This window comes from Alosa pseudoharengus, unplaced genomic scaffold, assembly GCF_046254945.1.
Source record: "Alosa pseudoharengus isolate Yale_2024_CS ecotype anadromous, Long Island Sound unplaced genomic scaffold, YU_APseudo_1.1 YU_APseudo_1.1_scf_12, whole genome shotgun sequence".
Classification (NCBI taxonomy): Eukaryota; Metazoa; Chordata; class Actinopteri; order Clupeiformes; family Clupeidae; genus Alosa; species Alosa pseudoharengus.
This window is the reverse complement of record NW_027468587.1, coordinates 1461406-1487039: the sequence shown is the minus strand read 5'-3', so window position 1 is coordinate 1487039 and position 25634 is coordinate 1461406. Positions and strand designations below refer to the sequence as shown.

Genomic DNA, 25634 nt, shown 5'->3' with positions numbered 1-25634 from the left:
AGAGAGACACAGATGAAAGAGGGAGGAGGTGATGGAGAGAGACGAGAGAGACACAGATGAAAGGGGGAGGAGGTGATGGAGAGACACAGATGAAAGAGGGAGGAGGTGATGGAGAGAGACGAGACGAGACGAGAGCAGTGGTGATGCAGAGAGACGAGACGAGACGAGAGAGACACAGATGAGAGGGGGAGGAGGTGATGGAGAGACACAGATGAAAGGGGGAGGAGGTGATGGAGAGAGACGAGAGAGACACAGATGAAAGGGGGAGGAGGTGATGGAGAGAGATGAGACGAGACGAGACGAGACGAGAGCAGTGGTGATGCAGAGAGACGAGACGAGACGAGAGAGACACAGATGAAAGAGGGAGGAGGTGATGGAGAGAGACGAGAGAGACACAGATGAAAGGGGGAGGAGGTGATGGAGAGACACAGATGAAAGAGGGAGGAGGTGATGGAGAGAGACGAGACGAGACGAGAGCAGTGGTGATGCAGAGAGACGAGACGAGACGAGAGAGACACAGATGAGAGGGGTAGGAGGTGATGGAGAGACAAAGATGAAAGGGGGAGGAGGTGATGGAGAGAGACGAGAGAGACACAGATGAAAGGGGGAGGAGGTGATGGAGAGACACAGATGAAAGAGGGAGGAGGTGATGGAGAGAGACGAGACGAGACGAGAGAGGTGGTGATGCAGAGAGACGAGACGAGACGAGAGAGACACAGATGAGAGGGGGAGGAGGTGATGGAGAGACACAGATGAAAGGGGGAGGAGGTGATGGAGAGAGACGAGAGTGACACAGATGAAAGGGGGAGGAGGTGATGGAGAGAGATGAGACGAGACGAGACGAGACGAGACGAGACGAGAGCAGTGGTGATGCAGAGAGACGAGACGAGACGAGAGAGACACAGATGAAAGAGGGAGGAGGTGATGGAGAGAGACGAGACGAGACGAGAGCAGTGGTGATGCAGAGAGACGAGACGAGACGAGAGAGACACAGATGAGAGGGGGAGGAGGTGATGGAGAGAGACGAGAGAGACACAGATGAAAGGGGGAGGAGGTGATGGAGAGAGACGAGACGAGACGAGACGAGACGAGAGCAGTGGTGATGCAGAGAGACGAGACGAGACGAGAGAGACACAGATGAAAGGGGGAGGAGGTGATGGAGAGAGACGAGACGAGACGAGACGAGAGAGACACAGATGAAAGGGGGAGGAGGTGATGGAGAGAGACGAGACGAGACGAGACGAGACGAGAGCAGTGGTGATGCAGAGAGACGAGACGAGATGAGAGAGACACAGATGAAAGGGGGAGGAGGTGATGGAGAGAGACGAGACGAGACGAGACGAGAGAGACACAGATGAAAGGGGGAGGAGGTTGAGGGTTGAGGGGACAGATAAGGCCAAGGAGAAAAGAAAGCAGAGGGAGGAACAAGAGAGAGAGAGAGAGAGATATTAAAAACGTGACACACTGGGAATTGCAGGAGATATGTTAGAATATGAGGGATGAGAAGGAAAGTACAGCAGACACATCACAGCCCCCATGTCTGAGATATGGAAGGAGGGCAGAGGTGGAGAGGAAGGGGCAGGAATACTAATGCAGGCAGAGCAGAGAAACGGCCACAGGGGCAGGAATACTAATGCAGGCAGAGCAGAGAAACGGCCACACAAGAGGGAAAAGGGCAGTGAAAAGGAAATTAACACCGTATATCTACATCATGTGTAGATATGATGTAGATATATCACTGGGGGAGCATGGAGGGAAAATGAATAGGGGAGCTGTACATAATGTCTGTCTGTCTGTCTGTCTGTCTGGGGCATGGGCATAATAACTCACCACCTTCTTGCGTGGGGGGGCTGTGGCTGGGGGCTTCAGAATAAGGGTACACAGCTTCACATCCTCTGGGTGGGTGCATTTATTCTGAGGGACAACGTAAGGTGAACATGTGTGTGTGTGTGTGTGTGTGTGTGTGTGTGTGTGTGTGTGTGTGTGTGTGTGTGTGAGTTTGTGATAGAAAGAGAGGAAAAAGAGGAATAAATCAGTGAATCATATATATATATATATATATATATATATATACAGTATAGCATATGTGTGAGTAGGTTTACTACTTAATTGTTGTAATATATATCACTAGTGGAAACAGACACATTTTTGACTCCTGAATCCCTGACCATTAAAAATTATTGCCCATGACTTTTAGTGTCTTTAGCATGTTGTCATCACAGAATTAGCATAAATATACTATATATACTATATATTTGACCACAACCGTTACACTGTTAACCTACGTATATATTATACTGCCTGAGGAAGGCACAGCTATAATCCAGTGGAAGGATTGGGAACGCACACACACTCCTGTCCTGTACACACACTGGTGTCCTGCACACACACTGGTGTCCTGCACACACACTCCTGTCCTGCACACACACTCCTGTCCTGTACACACACTCCTGTCCTGTACACACACTCCTGTCCTGCACACACACTCCTGTCCTGTACACACACTGGTGTCCTGCACACACACTCCTGTCCTGCACACACACTGGTGTCCTGCACACACACTCCTGTCCTACACACACACTGGTGTCCTGCACACACACTCGTGTCCTGCACACACACTCCTGTCCTGCACACACACTCCTGTCCTGTACACACACTGGTGTCCTGCACACACACTGGTGTCCTACCTTCCTGGGTCTGTGTGCGGTGTCTGCGGTCAGGCCGTGTCTGCGTGAGGGGGCGGTCCGTCTGCCCCTCCTGCGCAGCACCACGCAGATCTGCGCGTACACCAGCAGCGTGACGATGAACGGCACGTAGAACGAGGCCACCGAGGAGTAGACCACGAACGCCGGGTCAGCAAAGCTGCAGTCACGACCCTCCTGACCCGCCTGACCCGCTGATGCACACGAGGGAAAGAGAGAGAGAGGGGGGGGAGAGAAGGGGAGAAAGAGAGAGAGAGAGGGGGGAGGGGAGAGAAGGGGAGAAAGAGAGAGAGAGAAGGGGGGAGAGAAGGGGAGAAAGAGAGAGAGAGAGAGGGGGAGAGAAGGGGAGAAAGAGAGAGAGAGGGGGGGGGAGAAGGGGAGAAAGAGAGAGAGAGAGAGGGGGGAGCGGAGAGAAGGGGAGAAAGGGAGAATTGGAAATAAGGAGGACAAGAGAATGAAAGGAAGAGAGTGAGGAGAGACAGAAGGACATCCAAAAGAGGAAGGTGAAGTTTAGGAGAGAGGGATTGGGATGCAGGAGAAGATCATAGGAGAGAGGGATTAGGATGCAGGAGAAGATCATACAAGAAATGAAATGGTGTTGCTGCTCCAAAAGAACAGTGCTACAACTGACATCAAATCAGTGGTGCAACCATAAGCCTGGATTAGGTGGTTAGGATTTCCACAGACCTTCCACTATTCTGCAATTAGAATACTGCCACCAGAAAATAATTTCTTCACATATCCATCGCGATTAATTTGTCATTCCACATCACTTGTCACAATAGCAGTAAACACTTTGGAGACCAGATCAGAGGCAAAAGCCGTCAGGGCTGCCCTTGGAGATCAGAGGCAAAAGCCGTCAGGGCTGCCCTTGGAGCACCCCGCTGAGACAGACCCATTCTTTTGTCCTATTCTCCCCTCATCTCCCTGTGAGAGGAATACAAAATAAATGGCTCTTATTAGCCTGAGGTGTATTGTTCATTTGTTTTAAATTACTGAAGGAAGTAAAGGTTAGGTATGTTGGCAAGCAGACCACAGCCTTCTACTTGAGTTCAAGTGAGCTGTAATCAATCCCGTTCAGATGAAATTGAATTATTTATTTATTAATGTACCCTCTTCAGACGTGTGTGTGTGTGTGTGGGAGATAATTATTTATTTATTAATGTACCCTCTTCAGACGTGTGTTTGGGGGGGGGGGTTATGTGTTAAGTGTGGTATCATTGGTGTGCATCTTGGTTGTTATTTGACTCAAGAGTGCACTCTCCTGGTGTGACCCCTGATGCCTCTCCTGTCTCCAGCCTCGAGTGTCAACAAAGACTGTCCTCTGCCAGCTGTTCTCTCTAACCAGTGGTCTTGAATTTCCCCTAGGGATCAATAAAGTATATCTATCTATCTATCTATCTTTATAAACTTGTCATTTCAAATGTAATAACAAAAATGGAACACATTTACTCATTTAAAATATTAAAGGTACTAATTAAGCTTATTGTAATAATAAGGCTAACTGTAAAATGGACCCACATGAGGACAAATGATACGCTAAGCTTCTTGAAGCTGCTGGAATGGCTTTGGCAACGCTGATGTGCATTATTGAGCCATGACACGCAGGAATGCACACACCAGCAGTGACTGGAAGAAAGAATTGAACTGGCCTCTGACCCTATAAACCTTACTGACAACAAACATGCCTTTGGCATGGCAAGTCAAAGACACCTGACAACAAACATGCCTTTGGCATGGCAAGTCAACAAACATGCCTTTGGCATGGCAAGTCAAAGACAGGGGAGGTGGGTAGGCCTGTTGACATTGTTTTTGGATTACAAGTTTTTCTGATAAAGTAACAAATAAGTTGTGCGAATGTGTTGTGACTATGATAGCTTTTTTGCAGAGTGTGAATTTAGATACAGGATTGAATTGTGAGATATAGACATAGGCCACATACATAATTTAGATACAGGATTGAATTGTGAGATATAGACATAGGCCACATACATAATTTAGATACAGGATTGAATTGTGAGATATAGACATAGGCCACATACATAATTTAGACACAGGATTGAATTGTGAGATATAGACATATAGGCCACATACATAATTTAGATACAGGATTGAATTGTGAGATATAGACATATAGGCCACATACATAATTTAGATACAGGATTGAATTGTGAGATATAGACATATAGGCCACATACATAATTTAGATACAGGATTGAATTGTGAGATATAGACATATAGGCCACATACATAATGGAGAGGTGGCGTTACGGCTGCGAAACGACCGGAAGTGAATCATTTCCAATGGAGATTTGCAGACCGCACACGAATGGATCCGAACTGATGCGTACGACTGTTGCTATGATGCTGATAAACAAACTGAATAATTATCTTTTATAATAGCATATTATACGCTTTTAAACGCTAAAGTTTATAACAGAAGTCATCGAAAAGGAACGTGCATTATCCATAGTGGTGCACAAGCCCTTTGTGAAAAATAAAATGAACGGTTGGTGTAAAATAAATAATTATTTCCAAACTAACTATTTTTGTCATGTCATTGTCTTACATGGTTTCCTAAAATTACAGTTAGATAATTAGTTAAAAAATAAAATATACGTTCTAGTATGACGGGCGAGCATTGCGCATATGGGAGCTGATTTCAAGTGTGAAGGCGGCGCTAGGCCTGTGCACTAGGAGGCGAGTAGCTATATTCTATTCGCCTTATTCACGCGGCGGCCATTGTGTAAACCAAAACGAGGGTCCACTGACAAGTACTGCCTTGTACTGACAAGTCGTGCGTAAGTAACGTTTACGTGCTTCCAGTTTTGCACTTTTCAGTTGCGTGCACACTCCCGCTCCCGCTTCTGTCACACCCACAACGCACAAGTTTGCAATCAAGGTTATTTAATTTAAATAGAACCAGACTGATCCATCCTTGTTAATTTAGGTAGATATGAAAATGTGAAACGTGGACTTTCTCATCTCATTGACCTACTGAATGCCATTTAAATCCAGAAAGAACACGAACCAGTTTTTGATTTATTAAACGTAAGCAAGGTAAACTAAATAGAGAACGGCCTACAGTAAAATGATGTGTCATCACATAACCTAACAAGAAATTGACTCAACAAAATGTCATATTTGCTCTGAGGTTTGTTTATAAAGAGTCAAGACATGCTTTGAGGTGTGTAGATTCAGATTTTGAGAAAGAAAGTTTCAATGGCAGCTGCTTCTCATGACATCAATTTATCTATGCTAACGAAGCTATAGACTTACACTTGCAGTTTCGAATACAGTAGGCCGAGAAATTGGCATAACAATACCAGCCATCATTAGAAACGAATCAGAGACAGGAGAATGTAAACAATAATTGCTGCTCAACAATAATACAGGCGTCTGAGCAAATGTATGGATGACTTTGGTCAAGTTGGAAAGAAATGGACAGATTCGAACGAAGTAGGTGTAGTGGTGCTCCTGTACCTTTAAGCGCGCCGCAGCCGTGCGGCGTCGTCGGTTACGTCATCACGCTGGCTTGTTGTCTAGCGTTAGCGGTAGTCTTTAAAAGCATGGAGCCGACTCGGCCAGGCGAGTAAGCTCTGCCTGTTCCACGCAGTTCTGCATCAGCATTGGTTCTGCTGCTAATTCTTGTCCGCGAGCTATCCCTGCTGAGGCAGCGTTCGGCATTCCCACGGTTCTCTTTGGAGAGTGTTTTCCTTGGTGACCTGCGTCCCTGCAGTAGCCCCTCGGTTTAATCTGCGCTCCGCGTTTACGCGCTTACTACTTGCATCCTTTTCAGTGGTTTATCCAGTTTTCTTCCTCCCTCCACGTTCTGGGTCCACATTCGTGACATTTGCCTCCGAGATCAGCTGGGTATTCGGGTTTGGTGAATGGTAATATCAGGCTTTGGGCCGCCGGGTACTCTCATTCCCCCTCCACTGGGCCTACAACGAGCAGCGCCTCTGCATCGTCGGGCTCTGCTCCGGCTGCTGTTATGCTTTTATTGAATTTCTTCCATTTATAGTATATGCTCACGCTGTTGCTTGTCTCGTATCATGGCGGCACCGCACTGAGAGGGGCCGCGTACCGCAATAGCATACGGCAGTGTGTGTGGGCCAACTGCAGCCAGTGTGTGCTTGAGTGTGTGTGTTGGTGTGTGTGTCGGTGTGTGTGCGTCCGAGTTTTGTGTGGGGTCGCGTGTGCGTGTGTGGGGTGGTAAGTGGGTATTACCCACTCACCATTAAGTACATTGTTTTGTGTTCTTGTTTACTTTGTTTCATCGTTGTGTGTTTTGATTTATTCTTTGTGGTTGTTTGTGGTTTCTGTACATATCCCGTGGGCATTGGTCAAGTTCACAGGGCCTGTGTGGGCCTCACATTTTGTCCCTCACGATTTGTTGTGTTGGTTAAGGCGCTTTGCTGTGCCCCTTCGGGGATGCGATATTTGCTGTGTGTGTATAGCTTGCTGTGCGTGTGTGCTATCACTGTGGTTTGTGAATTGCCTTACTATTAGCCCTGTGGGCTCAGCCATTGCCTGTGGGCACTGTACCGTGTTAATTGTAGTTTCTTTTCTTTTCTTTGGCAGGACCAGGGACGACCAGCAGGGGGGCCAAGCCGTTGGTGGTGGGTATCCGTGTCTGTGAGTTCACATTTATGGTAGTGTAGCGCCACCTGGGTGTGCAGTGCAGTGTATATCACGTGTGGTCCTTCTGACCCACTCCATAGCTACGGTCCTCCCTCTGGTAAGCCCTCTGTCGTTTTGCTTTATTAATTGATGTATGTGTTTATGTTTGTTTGTATTGTATTTCTGGTGGGCCTACCGATAACCATACCCACAGCAGTCTGCATGTGAGCGCGTATGTGTGTGTGAGTGTGTATGTGCGCAATCATTTAACAGAACATCTGAAAAACATTTTAAAGAATTAATAAATATTTGAAAATAAATAAACATTCATACGATTGGAAATAGAACCCTGTCTCTGTTTTGATTTGCACGAACCTGATTGCCTTTGTGCGGGTACATTGTGAAACGTGGTAATTGTGATCAATCTGGGTGTTTGTAACTATAAACTCACTTTCCCTCGGGGGATCATACTCGTATACTCGGGGGATCATACTCGTATACTCGGGGGATCATACTCATATACTCGGGATCATACTCGTATACTCGGCGGTGGCGTAGTCGGAAGTACTTGTTCGTTTCTGCCACTTACTACATTGGCTATGGGATGATGACTTCACGTCAAGTTAAAACTGAAGGTGCACAGTCGGTAAGCTCCAAACGGGGTGATTATAACAGGTTTTTTGTATGACTTTAAACAGCGAGTGTGCTTGGTATGATGATCAGCTCCTCTAATGCAGGGTAGGACTACGTTTTGACAAGCATACAAATTCACCTTTTTCTTGCCCCATCTGAAATGACTTCTCTACTTTTGCTGCCTCCATCCTTTCTGTATTTGTTGTGTAAAAAAACCTTGTATATGATGGCACTGAAGTATTAAGTTAGTGAATTGGCTAACAGTGTTAGTTGGTAACCAAATAGCCTACACATTGCGCTACACGCTGCGTAGGCTACGTGCATTCTCTCTCCTATTTGCGTTCAGTAGCCAAGTGCGTAATATTGCAAAAGTTGAACAAATAAATGTGTTTATTGTAGCCTACAGAAAATAAATAGCCTATCATGCTGTCAGTTAATTGCCGACAGTGCAGTGAAGAGTTTGGAGAGTAAAGTTATAGGGCAACTTGAAGTTTTATGAAAATAATTTACGAACCAGAACATAAAGACCATGAAGCTTCTATTTCTCGCAGCTGTTAAAACACCCGCTAGATAGTTTAAATACCCACCAACATTCGTTTTTGCAGTACAGATTATTTCTAAAAGTTATTTGTCTACTACTGGCTGATTTATCAAACGAGTGCTTTCTCGTTCGTCCTCCGAAAACTACAGGTGTTTCGGTAGAGAGCCATTGAATAAGCGATGCCAAGCAATTTCTGTAACACTTTTTGTGACATTCAGCAAATATCTCCTCATTTAATGTAAGTTCCTTCGGACAATAGGCCTACGTTCTACTCTACGTGCAGTTGTCCTCCATCTCAGTTGCATCAGTTTTCTAATTTTGAAGGTTCTAAAACATTATTATGCTTCACTGAATCCTTCTCGTTTTCTTTCATTTTTCCAGCTAACTTTTCCATTGAACCTAGCCATTTATGATGGATTACACACTTGACATTCTGAAATGTCCTGCACGATCAAGGCCAAATTAAGTTATCACGCAGCCACTGTGTCAGCAGCATCAGTGCTGACGGTGACGGTGCGTTTCTGATGTCAGATTATTATGTAGGCTAGCCTACTAGACTGTTCTCACGTTGCAGCGCTTTACTTATATGAAGTAGCATTAATCAATATGAGGGGCAGAGGGGGATAAATGTTGTCCCCCCCGACGATAAAAATAATTTAGCAGAGGAAGGGATAGGAAAACCAGAGGGGGGGGAAATCCTCACCATCCCCCCCTACAAATCGCACCCTGCATATCAGCATATTAAGCACCAAATTTGATACTGTAATGCTAATTTGTAACATTCTGTGTAACCTACATGTATTTAGACCTAGGCCTACTGCTGACATTGAGCAATATGCTGTTTTACCTTTTAGTGGCGCTCGACCTTAGCCTCGTGAGACCATCCTGATCTCGCGAGCTTCAAATTTTCACTCGCAGATCAGTCTGGCATCTCTCCGATAGAGAAAAGTTGGAGCAGTTCACCAAACGAACGTCCAATCAACGTTGGTTTTGTGGCAGGTTTAGGTGTGACGCAACGAGAAGCTGTTTAATCTAAACAACATGGCGACTTCCACGGATGAGATGAGCATAGCTATCGCTGAAGTTTTATCCGAATATTTGAATATTTCTGGGGAAGCTAGGAGTCTCTGCAATGTAGCTGGGAGGAATGAAGGACACAGACATCCTCCACGGCCAATTCAAGTTAGTGTTTGGTAGCACTGAATCTTAATTACTTAACGAGAAGGAATATGCTTTCTTCAGACGTGTAGCCTACCATGAAAACTTGCTGGGGGATTGTCGTTGATGAGGTTCATGTCACATACAAATAGTAAGTTTAAAAACGTTAAAGTTAGCTACTTACCTAACTTAGAAGAACGCTTCGTTTATCTGATTAGTTGACTTGGACAGATGGTTTATCCAATCAGCTAACCAGTATTTTCCCCCCTTCCCAAACGGTCTCCAACGGAAAGTTCCCAGATGGATATGCGGAGTAAATGCGAAGCAATCCATCTGGCGGAGTCAGGTTAGCTCGAACTTAATACAGCCCTCAGAAATGCTTAGCTGGAAAAGTGATTAAGTGCATGGCAGAATGCGCGCAAGAGTTGTATACAAAAGAAACGCCCAGATTTTGGAGTAGCTCCTCCGTGACGCGTAAATGACAAACTTAAGTGAAGGGCAGAATGCACGCTGGCTGGAACACACTTAGCTTTTTTGACTTACGCAATCTTACGCAGATGGGAGAATTTGCCCCTATCACTAATGCATTTTCGCCACCTACTGGCGAATGCATAGAGTACAACAATCCTATGGATTGTGTACCCTGTAGCCTTGTTTTGATTTACAATGGCTGCCGCGTGAATATGGCGGATTGGCAGGATTGAGGAGGAGAGTGTGTTGGTACCTGTGTTGTTGAGGCCAAACAGCAAGGGGCAGGAGATGGCGAAGGACAGGAACCAGACCACGGCAATCATCAGAGCCACCCGACGTCTAGAGCTGTAGCGTGTGTTATACAGCATAGGCATAGCCACAGCTGTGTACCTACACACACACATTTGAATGCTTTTATTTGGATCTGAAAGGCAAGCAAGGAAAACAAGATCCAAATACTCTGGGAAGAGTCATTAATAAGGTGACAGGTCTACATGGCTCACATGCTTTTACAGGTCCTTCCATTTATAATACTCAGCACGTTAAGGATAAACAAAACATCTCCATCTCCATATTTGCATGCTCCCTATAGTGGCTGAAACAGAGCAGAATTTTGCAAGTATTTTTGCCTCCTTTTTTTGCAGCCCCCCACGCACACACACACACACACACACACACATACACATACACAAAATGCATACAAATATGCATACATTCATGCACACACATATACGCACAACAAACAGGACATGAAACATTCTAAGAGAAGAGCGGGTCAGACAACATGGGCAGACAATACAGCATGTCCATCAGACAACATGGGCAGACAATACAGCATGTCCATCAGACAACATGGGCAGACAATACAGCATGTCCATCAGACAACATGGGCAGACAATACAGCATGTCCATCAGACTTTGAAGCCACAAGACAACCCATTGATTAGCAGCCTATATGTCAATATAATGAATCAGTCTTACTCATTACAGGACACATAAATCATAAATCTGTATATTTGTTGCGGAGAACGAACACAGAGCGAACGCTCAGTGAGGTGCTGATCATGAAGAGTTTATAAAGTAAAAAAGGAAGACACTGGCCTCACACTCGATTTCTAGACGCAGTAGATTTGTTTACATTTAAATAGGCTGCACATTTGAAACATTGGCCAATTAAAATCCTCCACACTACGGCGTCCTCCATTTTTATCTGATTACTCTGTGTGCACACCATGAGGAGAGATAGAGGGGGAGAGAGAAGCTCATTACAGAACCTTAATGGAGACATAAATATTGATTTCATGCAAGTGAGGGCATTAAAGCCAGAATGACCTTCAGCAGGAGTTCATATTTATCACATGATATCAGTAGCTGGGGTTCCCTTCTGCTCATTTTCATATTCTATGTGTCATGAACATTTGGTTCAAGAATATGCACATCTGTGTGTGTTTCCATCCACTGTGCTAAGTGAGTTAAAAAAAGACATTCTCCTAATCTAGGGAAGATTTCTGATCAGCTGTGGAATCTAATGTAAGGTTAAGGCAACATTTACAGAAATGTGCTGGTAGAAATGCAACAGTATGCGAATAGATGCAAATCTATGTGTACGTATCTATGGGTAGGACCATAGGGGGTAAAAGGGGCAAATCAGGAGCCAGGTTAAGGGCTTCTGGGCAGAGTTGGAGGGCAGTTTTGAGCAGACGCTGGGTCTTAAAACCACTCGGACTGTCAGCCTGCACCAGATTGCCAGAGATATAACGAGCATGCTGTGAATAATGAAGAGGTCAGAAAAGAGGGGTAATTAAAAGGGTACAGGGGGACGAAGGAGGACCTCTCTGACTTGGCTGGACGCCTGCTGTGAGCTAGAGGACAGCGCCGAACTGATCAAAGACTTTGTGAGGAGAAAAGATGGCTCGTCGCAGAGGGGGCCTTCTGGAAGAACACACACGCATGCAGGCACGCACGCACACGCACACACACACATACATACACACGCTCTGGGGCTGGGCATCTCCCTGTTGATTCTGACAGGATGTATGCAGCAGTCTTTCTCGGCGTCTATCTCACACACACTTTGAAAAATGTGCTTTTTCAAAGTGAAATTAAACAGCCTTTAACAGTGGCTTCTCATTAGCGGGCAGCTCCCAAAAGCTGAAAGGCAATTATGACTAATGTGTGGGGCTTCTTTGTGTGTGTGTGTGTGTCTGTGTGTCTGTGTGTGTGTGTGTGTGTGTGTGTGTGTGTGTGTGGTTGCGCTCTTCATTCATCCAAGGCCGAGTGATCATGCAGAGTGCTCCTTGAGCTGAGCTAAGTAAAGTTAGATTAGGCAATAACAGTCGGATTAGTTAGCACAAATTTCTCAGCTATCATGGCAAATAGGTTGACTTGTAGCAGAAGCCCAATGCCTTCATTTTGATATTGTAAATAGGCAAAACAAAATTGACAATTACCTCATTGAGTGCCAAAAACGTAATATTACGCTTTTAGCTTTTTTTTTTAAATTACGAAACTAGACACTCTAACACACCGTATATGTGATTTTGGGAACTCTGTGATGAATGGAAATGAAATATATGACGATCGAAAACTCATGAAAACGCACAATCTGGACATTTTATCTGGACATTTTATCATAACTCGGTTGCCGCTTTGGGTCGAATCAGTGACGTATGCACGTCAGCTCAAAACCAGGCCATTTTTGTGGGTCTATCACTAGGTGGCAGTCTCGCCAGGTCTCGCTGATCACTTCCCGGAAAGTTTACAGGCAACACTTCATATTTCATGAAAGACGTTATATCTCCATTTCTAGAAAAAAACAGTGATTTTGATGAAAACTAGCCACTGTTTAGCTTGGGATTTCTCAGGAACAGAGGCGTGTAGAAATACACGGTTTGCACCCACTGAGAGCTTAAAGTCTCACCTTTTAAACGAGCCATTGTATGTGTTCATAGCTATAACACAGAATATGCTGTGGCTGTACAAAAATCATCAACAATCAGGTCTAGATTGCTGGCACTCTAGGACAAAGCTCCCGAAAACAGCTTGGCATTCAATGAGTTAAAGCAACACTATGTAGTTTTTTTACTTGGCTTCAAACTCGTTTTGATGATACACTGACTGACAGAGAATGGAGTCTTTGCCAGTGCCAACCAGGTGCCAACGTGCCCAGAATGCCTGATTCTGAATATGTAACTTTGTTGTATCATGCGGGAATGTGACCCATTGCACTGGGTACCGCCTTGGTACTAAATTGGTTCCCAGACAGTACGCCGAAAAAAACAACTAGGGGTATAAATATCAATTCTACCAAGGTGTTACTTTATCATCCTACTCCTGTGTGGCATGTGCTTGTGCAGTCCTCTGCATGGAGCAAAGGCTATTTCTGCATCTGTAATGACAGAGTACTGAGTGATTGGCGGTCCCCACTGGGAGGCCAGGTGTGTTTTACCTGTCGATGCTGATGGCGCACAGGTTGAGGATGCTGGCGGTGCACATCATGACGTCCAGAGTGAGGAGGACGTCACAGTGCAGGCGGCTGAATCGCCACTCCCCCACCACCTGTAGGAGGTCACGTGTTAACAGTGATCAGACTTTCCCATTTTATTTTATTCACTTGATTCACTGTTTCTCTGTCTGATACGTTTAATCATTTACAAATGACTCGCATATGATTGAATGACTCTCAAATGACTCACATATGATTGAATGACTCTCAAATGACTCATATGATTGAATGACTCTCTCAAATGACTCACATATGATTGAATGACTCTCTCAAATGACTCATATGATTGAATGACTCTCAAATGACTCACATATAATTGAATGACTCTCAAATGACTCATATGATTGAATGACTCTCTCAAATGACTCACATATGATTGAATGACTCTCAAATGACTCATATGATTGAATGACTCTCTCAAATGACTCATATGATTGAATGACTCTCAAATGACTCATATGATTGAATGACTCTCAAATGACTCACATATAATTGAATGACTCTCAAATGACTCATATGATTGAATGACTCTCTCAAATGACTCACATATGATTGAATGACTCTCAAATGACTCATATGATTGAATGACTCTCTCAAATGACTCATATGATTGAATGACTCTCAAATGACTCACATATGATTGAATGACTCTCTTCTCTTTCTCTGTCTCTCCCTCTCTCTCTCCCCTCCACACACAAACTCTTTCTCTCCCATCTATAAAACTGCACACACAACTCATCTCCTTATCCCTCTTTCCCACACACATATAGTCTACCTTAATCATCTTCATTCCCTCCCTTACACAATATTAATAAATAGTAAAAGATTCAAAAAGAAAACAAAAGAAAGAAAAAGAAAACAAATATTCTCTGGATGCTGTGCTGTGCTGACAGGCATATTAAAGTGCAGAGGAGAGTGCTAATGACAAAGGCTGTCGCACTCTGGTGCTGACATGAGCATGTGGCAATATGCCTGCAATGTTTGATGACATACGTAGATCCCAATCACACACATGAGCATGTGGCAATATGCCTGCAATGTTTGATGACATACGTAGATCCCAATCACACACCATCGCGGAAGCCTTTCGCCACCACTGTGTAGATCACGATTCAGATCTATTTTTGTTGGCGCCGCTGAATAAAATCTATTGTTTATCAAATGCTTGGTGTGTGTTGGCAAGTGGCAGATACTGTGGACGTGTCATGTGGGCCCAGTACGTGCGGTGCGGAGCGGAGCGGAGCGCTGCGCTTTAGGGAGCCTGACCTCCAGGTAGACGCCCCAGGGCATGACCAGGGTGGCCAGCAGCAGGTCAGACACGGCCAGCGACACGATGAGGTAGTTGGTGGTGGTCTGCAGAGCCCGCTCCCTGGACACGGCCACACACACCAGCACGTTCCCGAACACCACGCAGAAGATGAGCAGAACCAGCAGCACGGCGTAGAAGTTGTACGGAGGAGCGGCCGGCGCCAGGGGGACAGAGCAGTTGGTGGCGGTCAGAGAGGACGCGTCCGTCAGGTTGAGAAGAGGCATGACCAAGCTAGAACTACACGGACGTCAGAGGGGAGAGGAAGAGATGAGGAAGAGGAGGAGAGGAGGAGGGGGAGAGGAGGAGGGGGGGAGAGGAAGAGGAGGAGGAGGAGAGGAAGAGGGGAGGGGAGGAGAGGAAGAGGAGGAGGAGAGGAGGGGGAGAGGAAGAGGAGAGGAGGGGGAGAGGAAGAGGAGAGGAGGGGGAGAGGATGGGGAGAGGAGAAGAGGAGGAGGAGGAGGAGAGGAGGAGGAGAGGGGAGGAGGAGAGGAGGAGGAGAGGGGAGGAGAGGAGGAGGGGGAGAGGAAGAGGAGGAGAGGAGGAGGGGGAGAGGAAGAGGAGAGGAGGGGTCAGAAAATTACCAAACGAACAAAAGGAGAAAAAAGAGAGGAAGAATAGAGTTCAGCACCCCCCCCCCCCCCAGGCTCTATAACAAAGAGACAAAAGAGAGAAAATACAATTCATTTCACAGAACTAAAATAAAATCTGCATTGACAAATTAACATTTAACAAATTTACCTGGCAAAATAATAAACATGGAAAAATATGATTGCAATAGAATCACCTTTTATTTTACCCCTCAGCTAATATAAGTACAAACCTACAGCCACATCTTGGCTTTAGCTGAAAAGCTGGAGAAGGATGTTACTGGTCAAAGACACAAAGGGAATTTTCCATCAAAGATTATTGAAAGCAATTACTGTAAAAGCTTTCATTTCAGGGTGACAAAAAGAAAGATGAGAAAAAAGAGTGGGAACATTCATGTTAAAAACCTTTTCCCTCTCATAACCACGCCTCCTCCATCCCACGCGCTCCTCTATTACTGTTTTATTACAGTGCATGAAAATGCACTGTACTGTTCTTCCTAGGCAACTTCTTCTTCTTATTATTATTCCGCTTACCACTTTTTCTAGACGCAATTTCTCTTGAACAGTTTAACTTAGAAACTTCATTCAAACTTTGTAACGTAGGTCTTCAAACAGATCGGGTTGCTATGTCTTTTCAACTTTGAAACTTTTATACTTTTTAAACTATTAAAGAAAAACTTTTTAAAATTCCCCATAGACTTAACATTGCCGATTGTGACATCATAATACGGCCGTTAAGCAATTAGAATCCTATGGCAGGTGTTCAGGCCACCTGCAGCCTCAGGCTTTAAGCATACAATCTGGGTCAATTAAGACTACACATCCTATTCAACTGTTTCCTCTGCCCAAAACTGTTTCAAAATAAAAGTCCTCACTACAATAATCCACTGTTAAACAATGTAACCCATTAAACTACTGAATTTTTTACATTCAACTTTTAAACGGTCTACTTTTAAACTATCATTAAACTATCTATCTATTAAACTAGCTGTCTATCAACAACTTTTAAACTATCTACACATTCAACGTTTAAACTATATACATTCACTAGCTGTCTATCAACAACTTTTAACTTGTCATCAACTATGTCAACACTTTTCATCAACTATGACTCCTACCCACTGTAGCTAGTTAGCATGGTTAGCAAAGTTAGCATGTTAGCATTGCTAACATTGTTAGCATTTTTAACAAAACTGCTAAAAATGATTAGCTAGGTTAGCTAAGTCACATGGTTAGCATAGTTAGCATGCTAGCATGTTAACATGCTAGTTAGCATTTTTAACAAAACTGCTAAAAATGATTAGCTAGGTTAGCTAAGTAACATGGTTAGCATAATTAGCATGCTAGCATGTTTACATGCTAGTAACATAGTTAGCATAACTGCTAAAAATGATTAGCTAAGTTAGCTAAGTAACATGGTTAACATAGTTAGCATGATAGCATGTTAGCATGCTAGTTAGCATTTTTAATAAAACTGCTAAAAATGATTAGCTAAGTTAGCTAAGTAACATGGTTAACATAGTTAGCATGCTAGCATGTTAGCATGCTAGTTAGCATTTTTAGCAAAACTGCTAAAAATGATTAGCTAGGTTAGCTAAGTAACATGGTTAGCATAGTTAGCATGCTAGCATGTTATCATGCTAGTTATTATTTTTAGCAAAACTACTAAAAATGATTAGCTAGGTTAGCTAAGTAACATGGTTATCATAGTTAGCATGCTAACATGTTAGCATGTTAGTTAGCATAGTTAACATAACTGTTAAAAATGACTAGCTAAGTTAGCTAAGTAACATGGTTAACATAGTTAGCATGCTAGCATTGCTAACATATTTAGCATGTTTAGCAAAACTGCTAGAAAATGTTAAGTTAGCTAAGTACCATGGTTAGCATGTTAGCATTGCTAGCACTACTATAAAACATTAGCTAAGTAGCATGGTTAGCAGAATTAAAAATCTTAGCATAACTACTAGCAAACATTAGAGCCGTTCCAACTTTCAGTTATCGTCAAATATCTACCTATACACAGCCATTAAACTATTTGAATATCAATATTCATTCAACTTCCAGTCTGTCAACAACTTTTAAACTATTTACCTTCAACTTTTAAACGGTCTACTTTTAAACTATCATTAAACTATCTATTAAACTAGCTGTCTATCAACAACTTTTAAACTATCTACTGTCTATCAACAACTTTTAAACTATCTACATTCAGCTTTTAAACAGTCTACTTTTAAACTATCAACTTTTATTAAGCTATGCAACCACCATGTTTATCCTAGCATCACCGTAGTAACCATCTCTGTATTATCTGTTTTAACTAAACATGATATTTTACATCACAACTTTAGCATTTTCATGCACTGGTAATTCCTTGGAATTGCATTTCTAGTTTGATTTTATTCTATTTTGTTAGCAATGTCTGTCTCCTGCTGAATGTATATATAGTGTGTTTTACTAAGTGTACAGTCTACTTGTACTGTCCCTGTATATGTTGCTTTTATGTCTATTTTCTCTTGTCTTATTGAACAGCATGCTTGGGTGACTTAAAAGGCGCTTTAAATAAAATGTTACATTATTATTATTATTATTATTATTATTATTATTATTAATAACACAACTTCCACTGTATTCAACAATATGTTCCGAAGGTTAGGAAACGGAGAGAATATTGTATCAATAACATGCTTCAGAGGCCATTGACTATTTGCAACAATGAATGTTTCTCTCGTAATGAACTTTGCTTTAACACAAAATGCTTTGATGAATGACCTGAATGCTTACAATGCAGTTCTTTTACCTTAGATTAATGGCTTTAAGGGCAATTCCATGGAAAATTAAGTTTTTTGTAACATCCATAATGCCAAAAAAATGTGATGGTATGGTATGATGTGAATGATTACATGAAATTTGAGCATTTGATATTTTTGGCTGAAGAATGTACATGAGAAAAAATGCACAAAAAATGTTATCATTCACATCATACAAATTCCAAGGCTTTTCACTGGCGTTATGGATGTGACAAAAAGTCCATTTTCCGTGGAATTGCCCTTAAACTCATTTTGATGCCACACTGACAGAGTATGATAATACGGTCTCTGACACTATCAATGCGCACCTGGAATGCTTGATAATGCATTATGCAATGTTATTGATAGGAAAGGACTGTGATCCTTTTAGTCACTAACTGGGTACCGTCTTAGTGCTATGGCGTTGAATATTGACGCCAAGGAGCATACGTATACATTTTTTCCATTGTTTTTCATTCCAACAAAACAAATAAACGATTGCTATTAGTTTTGATTCCAACAACAGTTGCTCAGTAGCATATGGCAAAACATATAGATCTGCAACAACAACAGTATGGTTGTTATGGTTACTTAGCACACACTTTTATCCAAAGCGTTTTACAACATCATAATAACCATAAACAATAACAGTAAACAATATACTGAATATCACTGCTCATCCAAAGCTTCCTTCTCAGATGAAATTATTCTACTCTCTCATAGGAAACACTTTTCTGTCATTGAAAGTCAGCCAACATCTGAAACTAATGGAAACCTCTCCGTTACAGACTATTATGTAATAACTGCAAAGATTTGTGAGCTGCATTAGGCGTCGGAGCGAAGAGGCATCTTCTGCATTTTTGAACGCACCTAAATGCAGATGTCTACAGGAAGTTTTTCTCAGTTGCTTTGGTGCTTTTCTCAAATCACTATTACAGTAACATTTGCACTACCTGAACATGCTCAAGACAGCACTACTTATACAGCCATTTGAAAACTAAGTTACACATTGCTGTAGTTAGGGGAGTAAGTGAGTACAAGACACTGAATACGTTTCACATTTTTACTGTATATGTTCTTTGCAATTCTACAGCATTGTGACAGAATTTAATAATAGTTCAACAATTTTGTATGTAATGACTCAAGCAATGAAATGAAGACTATTTGTTTCATTGGGAATGACTATTCAACATCCATAAGTATAGTTCATTTTGACTGACATGTCATAAGCAAATGATGTTATAAAACAGCAGAGAATTGTATGAAATCAACTGATACATGTCCAAAAGCATTTGCAATTTGTTCAGAGGAAGGAGAAATTGCTACTATGTGCACAAATGAGAATTTTCATTCTGATCTGAGAAAAGCACCAAAGCGACTTAGCCTGGGTGTTCCCATGCTGCCTTGCGCGCGATTTGATTCATGCTGCTAAGGCAGCCTGGAGACCATGGAGCAAATTTTCGCCTGAGATAGGGGACCAATCACAGAACAAGGGGGAAAGCAAGACGATGATGAGCTATGCACAGACGCATTTGATAGACATCCGTGGCACCCAATAAACGGATCTGGGCATTTTTTTCAAATACGAGAAAATGAACGTTTGGTTCCCAGACCACGTCTCATTGAGAAGTGGTGGCGCTAGCCAGGCTAAAAGCGACTGAGAAAAACTGTAACTATGAAACCAACGCCCACTGAAATGATGAGAGTGAGTAAGCACAGACAGCAAGTAAACACAAACTACACCAAACATGCAATCACAAGAATGCATAGTGTAGAGAGCAGAGCTTTCACTGATCATGTGAATTTCACATGGCAGAGCGAAATTTTGCAACCAATTCTTTTCTTTAAGAGCGCAAGCATTCTGGCTCGAAGGTAACCATCAAGAGGCCCTATTCAGGGCTTTCGTCTGAAAACAGACTGATCACGTGGTACTCAGTGTGTCGCTTCAGATGTTAGCAGCAACTGTGAATGCGTGCGACCTGCTGAGAAAACTTCACTTTAAACAAAACAACGCCGTCACGACTCTGCGCTGAGAGCAACTTTATGGCATTTGTGAGACGCGCATAAAGGTCATGAGGGACACAACAACAGAAACCATTAAGATGGGAAATAAAAAAAGAAAAGAATCGCAAAAGAAATGGTGGCCTGGCACTGCGTCCTTGATGACTTCCCTGGAGAAACTGTGTGAGTGTTTTCCGAGAGCATTCATTCTTTCAGCTTTAAAACCAAAGGACTAATGATGGCTTGCAGCTCAGTAAGGTTGGCAGGGACAGGAGTAAGGACAAGTCTTTTGAGACTGGCCTACTGTGGCAGACTGGCAGACGGCGTGTAAGTTGTTCCTCTTTGGTCTCAAATAGTCTTGATAGGCTACATTATTCTGCTTGATTTCACTAACACGAGCCCTTAAACTGACAGCATGTCCAGTGCTGTGTGAAGCGGAGTGATCAGGGATCTTTGGTATGACGTGTGTTGATGTGGCCAGCATGCAGTAATATCACTTAATGATGCTGTAACCCAGGGGCGCAGGAGATATTTTGAAAGTGAGGGGGACCAAATTGTGAACACAAACCCATAGTGAGATCAGATTTCCAGATATCGGATCGCCACCTCTGGCCCACTTTCGACCATCATATTTTAAACTGGCCACAATATTAAGACAATACCATTGATTGTTTTCAAAATATTGTTTGATTAAAATTGTCAAAACTGTGAGATGAGCACAACGCCAGATCTGCCCTCAGACCAGCTTCTTGCTATGTGCAATTCTACTAATTTTTTTAGATTTATTTTACACTACTTGGGCCAATGGTAGAATACTCTAAAAGCAACATGATGTTGATATTTTATGAAGCCATGAATGAATCATCATGCCTATGATCCAAACATAGACTACATGATCAAATAGCCTAGTTAGGCCTACAGTACCTAAAGTGTCGGGTATAAACCAAATCAACTCTCCACTATGTGTCTGCAGTTAATATTTATGCAATGTTAGAACATGTTGGCTTAACAAGTTACCAGTCCCGAACACACAGAAAATTGCAACAGAAAGTTGCCTTTATAATCAACTATTTGTTCCAACAGCATTTAAACAAAGCATTTATACAATTGAAAAACAAGATATATATTACATAAGAAGTAAAATAAAATACTGTTACTGTAGTAACTGTACCACATTATCCCAAGCTTCAAAGAGCTCCCCATGTATGTGACAGCCAGACGTGACACCGCTAAATTCTCAGCTTGTTTATACCCCACACTCAACGCGTAAGAAAGGCCCATCACTCTGGGGTGTGGTCGCCTACTCTCTGGGATTTATGCACCAAGGTAACTGAAGTATCCAATTTGTGTCTTGAAATTATGTTTGAAATAAATGTCTTAGAACAAAAACTTTGGGTAGGCCTATATACTTGTATTTTATAGTTAGGCTAGTGAAAACGAGTTGATCAGTAGGCTATGAGTTTGTTATCAATAAACATAACAGCTAATGTCATGTTGAGCAGGAGATAGGCTACCATAAATCCTCAAATTATGCCCGGGATTGATTATATTTATAGCCAGACACAGGGCTCGAATTATCTTTTTGTCTTTAAGGGGGTCTCTCTATCTCATAAAAAGTTGACACACCCCGCGCATAGCCTAACAAGGCGATACAATGAAATAGCCTAGGCGCAAGTGGCGCTTTTGCGCAGTACAGTATATGCGCACAGTAGGCCTAGGCTTTACCTTGACACACGCATACAACAGACATAGATTTTTCATAGAAATTGATTACTTTTAATTATTTTCAACATATTATTGATTATAATAGTCCATATCTCATTTCATTTCTGAATGGCAGAGGATAGCTAGATCATCAGACACAATCATTGTAGGCTGCATTATGGGCCATAATGTATGGCTTTGTCAATCAACATAGAATAGGTAAAGCGCAAGTTCAACAGCAAACAGGACTTTTCAGCACGTATCAAACCATGTAGGCTAGCCCAATGAACGCCTATGCAAATAGACAAAACACTCACATCAAAGCAGGGTGACTTCTTCAGATTTGCGAGTGCTGTCAAATCGATACGGTTTGCTCATATAGTCTAGTGGTGTGATGGTGAAGTGTCATGCTGCGTTCAAGAGCGTATTGTAGGTCTACGTCCCGTAGTAGCCTATATTTTAATTTAACGTCTTTAATGGTAAGAGATCGCACAGGGATGGATAATGAGCGGTTGTTTAAGATTAAATTACAATGCCAGACACCTTCAGATATGAGAGACCCCCTCAGGTTTTTGACTTTGTTGCTTTCATGGGAGCCAGTCGTCACTCTGGAGCTCGGCTCCCTCTGGCTCCCACGTAATTTGAGCCCTGGCCGGACAAATAAAGGCAGGTTCCCATATTTGCCTATATACCATACCAGCAATTGCCATCAGTCCACCAGCACTAGAAGACATTGCTTCGATTTAAGTCAATGAAATAACACCTCTTCTTAATATTTTATTATATTGTTGGTTGGATTAATAAAGCCGTTTTCCTACCATGGGTCTCCAACACACGTTCTCAAGCTCATTGTCTTGCCGCCCCTTTCGAGCTAATTGCCAGAGGCTGAAGCCTACTACATTTAATTGTTGCATGACTCAAGGCATTCCAGCCTACGAATTTAATAAAAAGTAGCCTACTAAATCATGCATAATTAAACAATAACTCAATTTAGGCTACTTGGCTATGCAAAAAGGTTTCTATTAGCACAACCCCTATTCAATGAATGGCTGCCTTGTCTCGCAATAAACAGCGGTGGAAATCCCGACACTTTTTCAACTGCATGAAACATAACAGTGAACCATCAAATATCTCCCAGAGTTCAGTGCCCATCAGTCCCAACATTTAGCAATATAATCAAACAGTCCAAAAGTAAATTAGATCCCAAACCAAACCGAAAATGTTATGCTTTTGATGGCCTACCAGTATGCCGCTCCAAACGAAAAGCGATGGTTGTTAGTAGACAAACTGGCTTCAGATATCCAACAGAGTGAATATGAGATTGTGCAGTCTTACAGTACTGTAGATGGCTGTGGTTAGTGATGTGATGCTGTTAATGGGGAGTTTTACATAGTTAGCGCAAACCCTATAGGTTATTATTTATTTAGCGTATATAAGGCTTTTTTCCCTTAACAAAAGTGAGGGGGACGACGGCTGTCTCTTCAGCACTGGTGGGACACGTCCCGCACGTCCCCCGTGCCTCCTGCGCCCCTGCTGTAACCTACATGTACTCCCTCACTCTCCTCCTCAAGCTGGTGTGTGGTGAGCTTTCTGGCGCATAATGGCTGCCGTGCATCACCCAGGTGGGTGCTACACATTGGTGGTGGTTAGTGAGGTTCCCCCTTCACTGTGAAGTGCTTTTAGTGTTGAGAAAAGCGCTATATAAATGTAGCGTGTTGTTGTTGTTACCTAAGATGTGCAAAAACATGTAGGCACACATACAAAGTGTACACGCATGTATGCATGTACTGCTCTCACTAATCCCACATAGTACTCCTGCTTTCCAACTCATATTTATATACTCAACACACACACACACACACTAGTGTTCCACTTGAGTCATTAGCCATCAACCTGCACCTGATCTTCTTTGAAGGGGGACAGCAGTGCACCCAGACATCAGCACCCAGACATCAGCACCTGGATGGCCAGAGAGAGCGACAGTCTCATTACTGGGGCTTGCCATATCCAAATATAGTTCTCCACATGACATCTGTCGACTTGTCAGAACTAAGAGTCTTGGACAGGTCCTTACTCTGCAGTCTAACTGCGACCCCCCCCCCCACCCCACACACACCTGCCACCTAATAGCCTCCACATGAAATGACCCCCAGCCCCCACACACCTTCCACCTAATAGCCTCGACATGAAATCGATACGTGATAGGACTGAGAGTGGGAGGCCATCATGCGTAACATGAATATTAACATTTTCAGCGGTTGAATGTCAGTGACTAATTTGTCAGCCGGCACTCAAATCCATGTGTAATTAATATGCCTGTGGATGTGAGGGGTAGAAAGAAAGCTGCGTGGTGAATTGGATCGGTTTGGTTTCTTGTCCAATTGTCCATTTTCGTCCTTTTGTCTCTGTTCTCTCTCTCCTCCTTTCATCCGCACAGAAACAAAGATCCATCCAGTTGGTCCAGTTGGATTTAGGCATTTGAGCTTGTCTATTATGCATTGTCTCTCAGATACATCATTTATTTATCTGGTATATTCATTACTACTCATGTTTTTGTTAGCTTGAAGGTTAATTGTGGTTGAGTTTGTGATGCCCACCCCCCAGCCCCTGCCAAGACACTCAAACATTGGGACCTTGGCTGAGTTCTAACAGAGCAAGTCCACTCTGGCAGCTTTTAAAAGTAGCCTAACAGCCTCTGGTTTGCTTTGAGGCACAACAGTCAAGCCACTTGATGCTGATCTTTTTGAACCAGCCCTGAACAGGAACTGTTCTCTCTGTATTTTGTGAATCACCACTGTACAATAAGCTATCCACACCACACACAAAAATTAATAACAATAATAACTAGAATGTAATGCCAGAGGAATTACAATAGTGGATGGAAATCTGCTGGCTTAATGTTGGTGGGGAAATTCCTTGAAAAAAAAAAACATTAAATCACTTAATCTTTGAGTTCATACAAACCCTCATACCAAAAGACCTTGTGTGTCAAGGCATTCTTGAGATATAACACTCAAGGTGTTTTTGACCTTGACATTTGACCTTTGACCTCCAACATCAATTCACTTCATCTTTGAGTCCATACAAACACTCATACCAAATTTCAGGCATGTATGTCAAGGCATTCTTGAGATATCACACTCAGAGTGTTCATTGAGTTGACCTTTGACCTCCAACATCAACTCACTTCATCTTTGAGTCCATACAAACACTTGTACCAAATTTATGGTTATGGTTATGGTTATGGATTTAGCAGACGCCTTTGTCCAAAGCGACACATAAATACAAAACAACATAATAATATTTAAAATTGAACAGGGAACAGATTAGAATGTAGGTCAAATATAGTAAGGAGAATAGTTATAGTACACAATAATATCAATTCAATCAATAGCCTAATAAAAAAAGCAATGGAAAAAAAGGGGAAAGGCAATAATAAACAATAATGTCCATTCAATCAATAATATAAAAACAATGACATGCTAAGACGGAGAATATCAATAATAAACAATAATGTCAAATTAATTAACAGCCCAATTAAAAAAAAACAACATTATACAAACCATAACACATAAGCGCTTAAACAACTAAGTAAATGTTGAATAGGAATG

General features: G+C 42.6%; 1 protein-coding gene across 1 annotated transcript in view; it reads right to left on the bottom strand.

Annotated features, from left to right (window-relative positions):
* The window catches only part of drd2l (dopamine receptor D2 like), a 17932-nt gene extending 2766 nt beyond the window's left edge, over window positions 1–15166 (bottom strand). Inside the window, exons 1-5 of the mRNA XM_076279593.1 lie at window positions 14900–15166; window positions 13577–13686; window positions 10382–10518; window positions 2688–2896; window positions 1831–1914 (exon numbers count right to left, since the gene is read on the bottom strand). Of these exons, the coding sequence (XP_076135708.1) occupies window positions 1831–1914; window positions 2688–2896; window positions 10382–10518; window positions 13577–13686; window positions 14900–15166 (807 nt within the window). The remainder of the gene's footprint in view (window positions 1–1830; window positions 1915–2687; window positions 2897–10381; window positions 10519–13576; window positions 13687–14899) is intronic.
* Between the last annotated feature and the right edge of the window lie 10468 nt (window positions 15167–25634).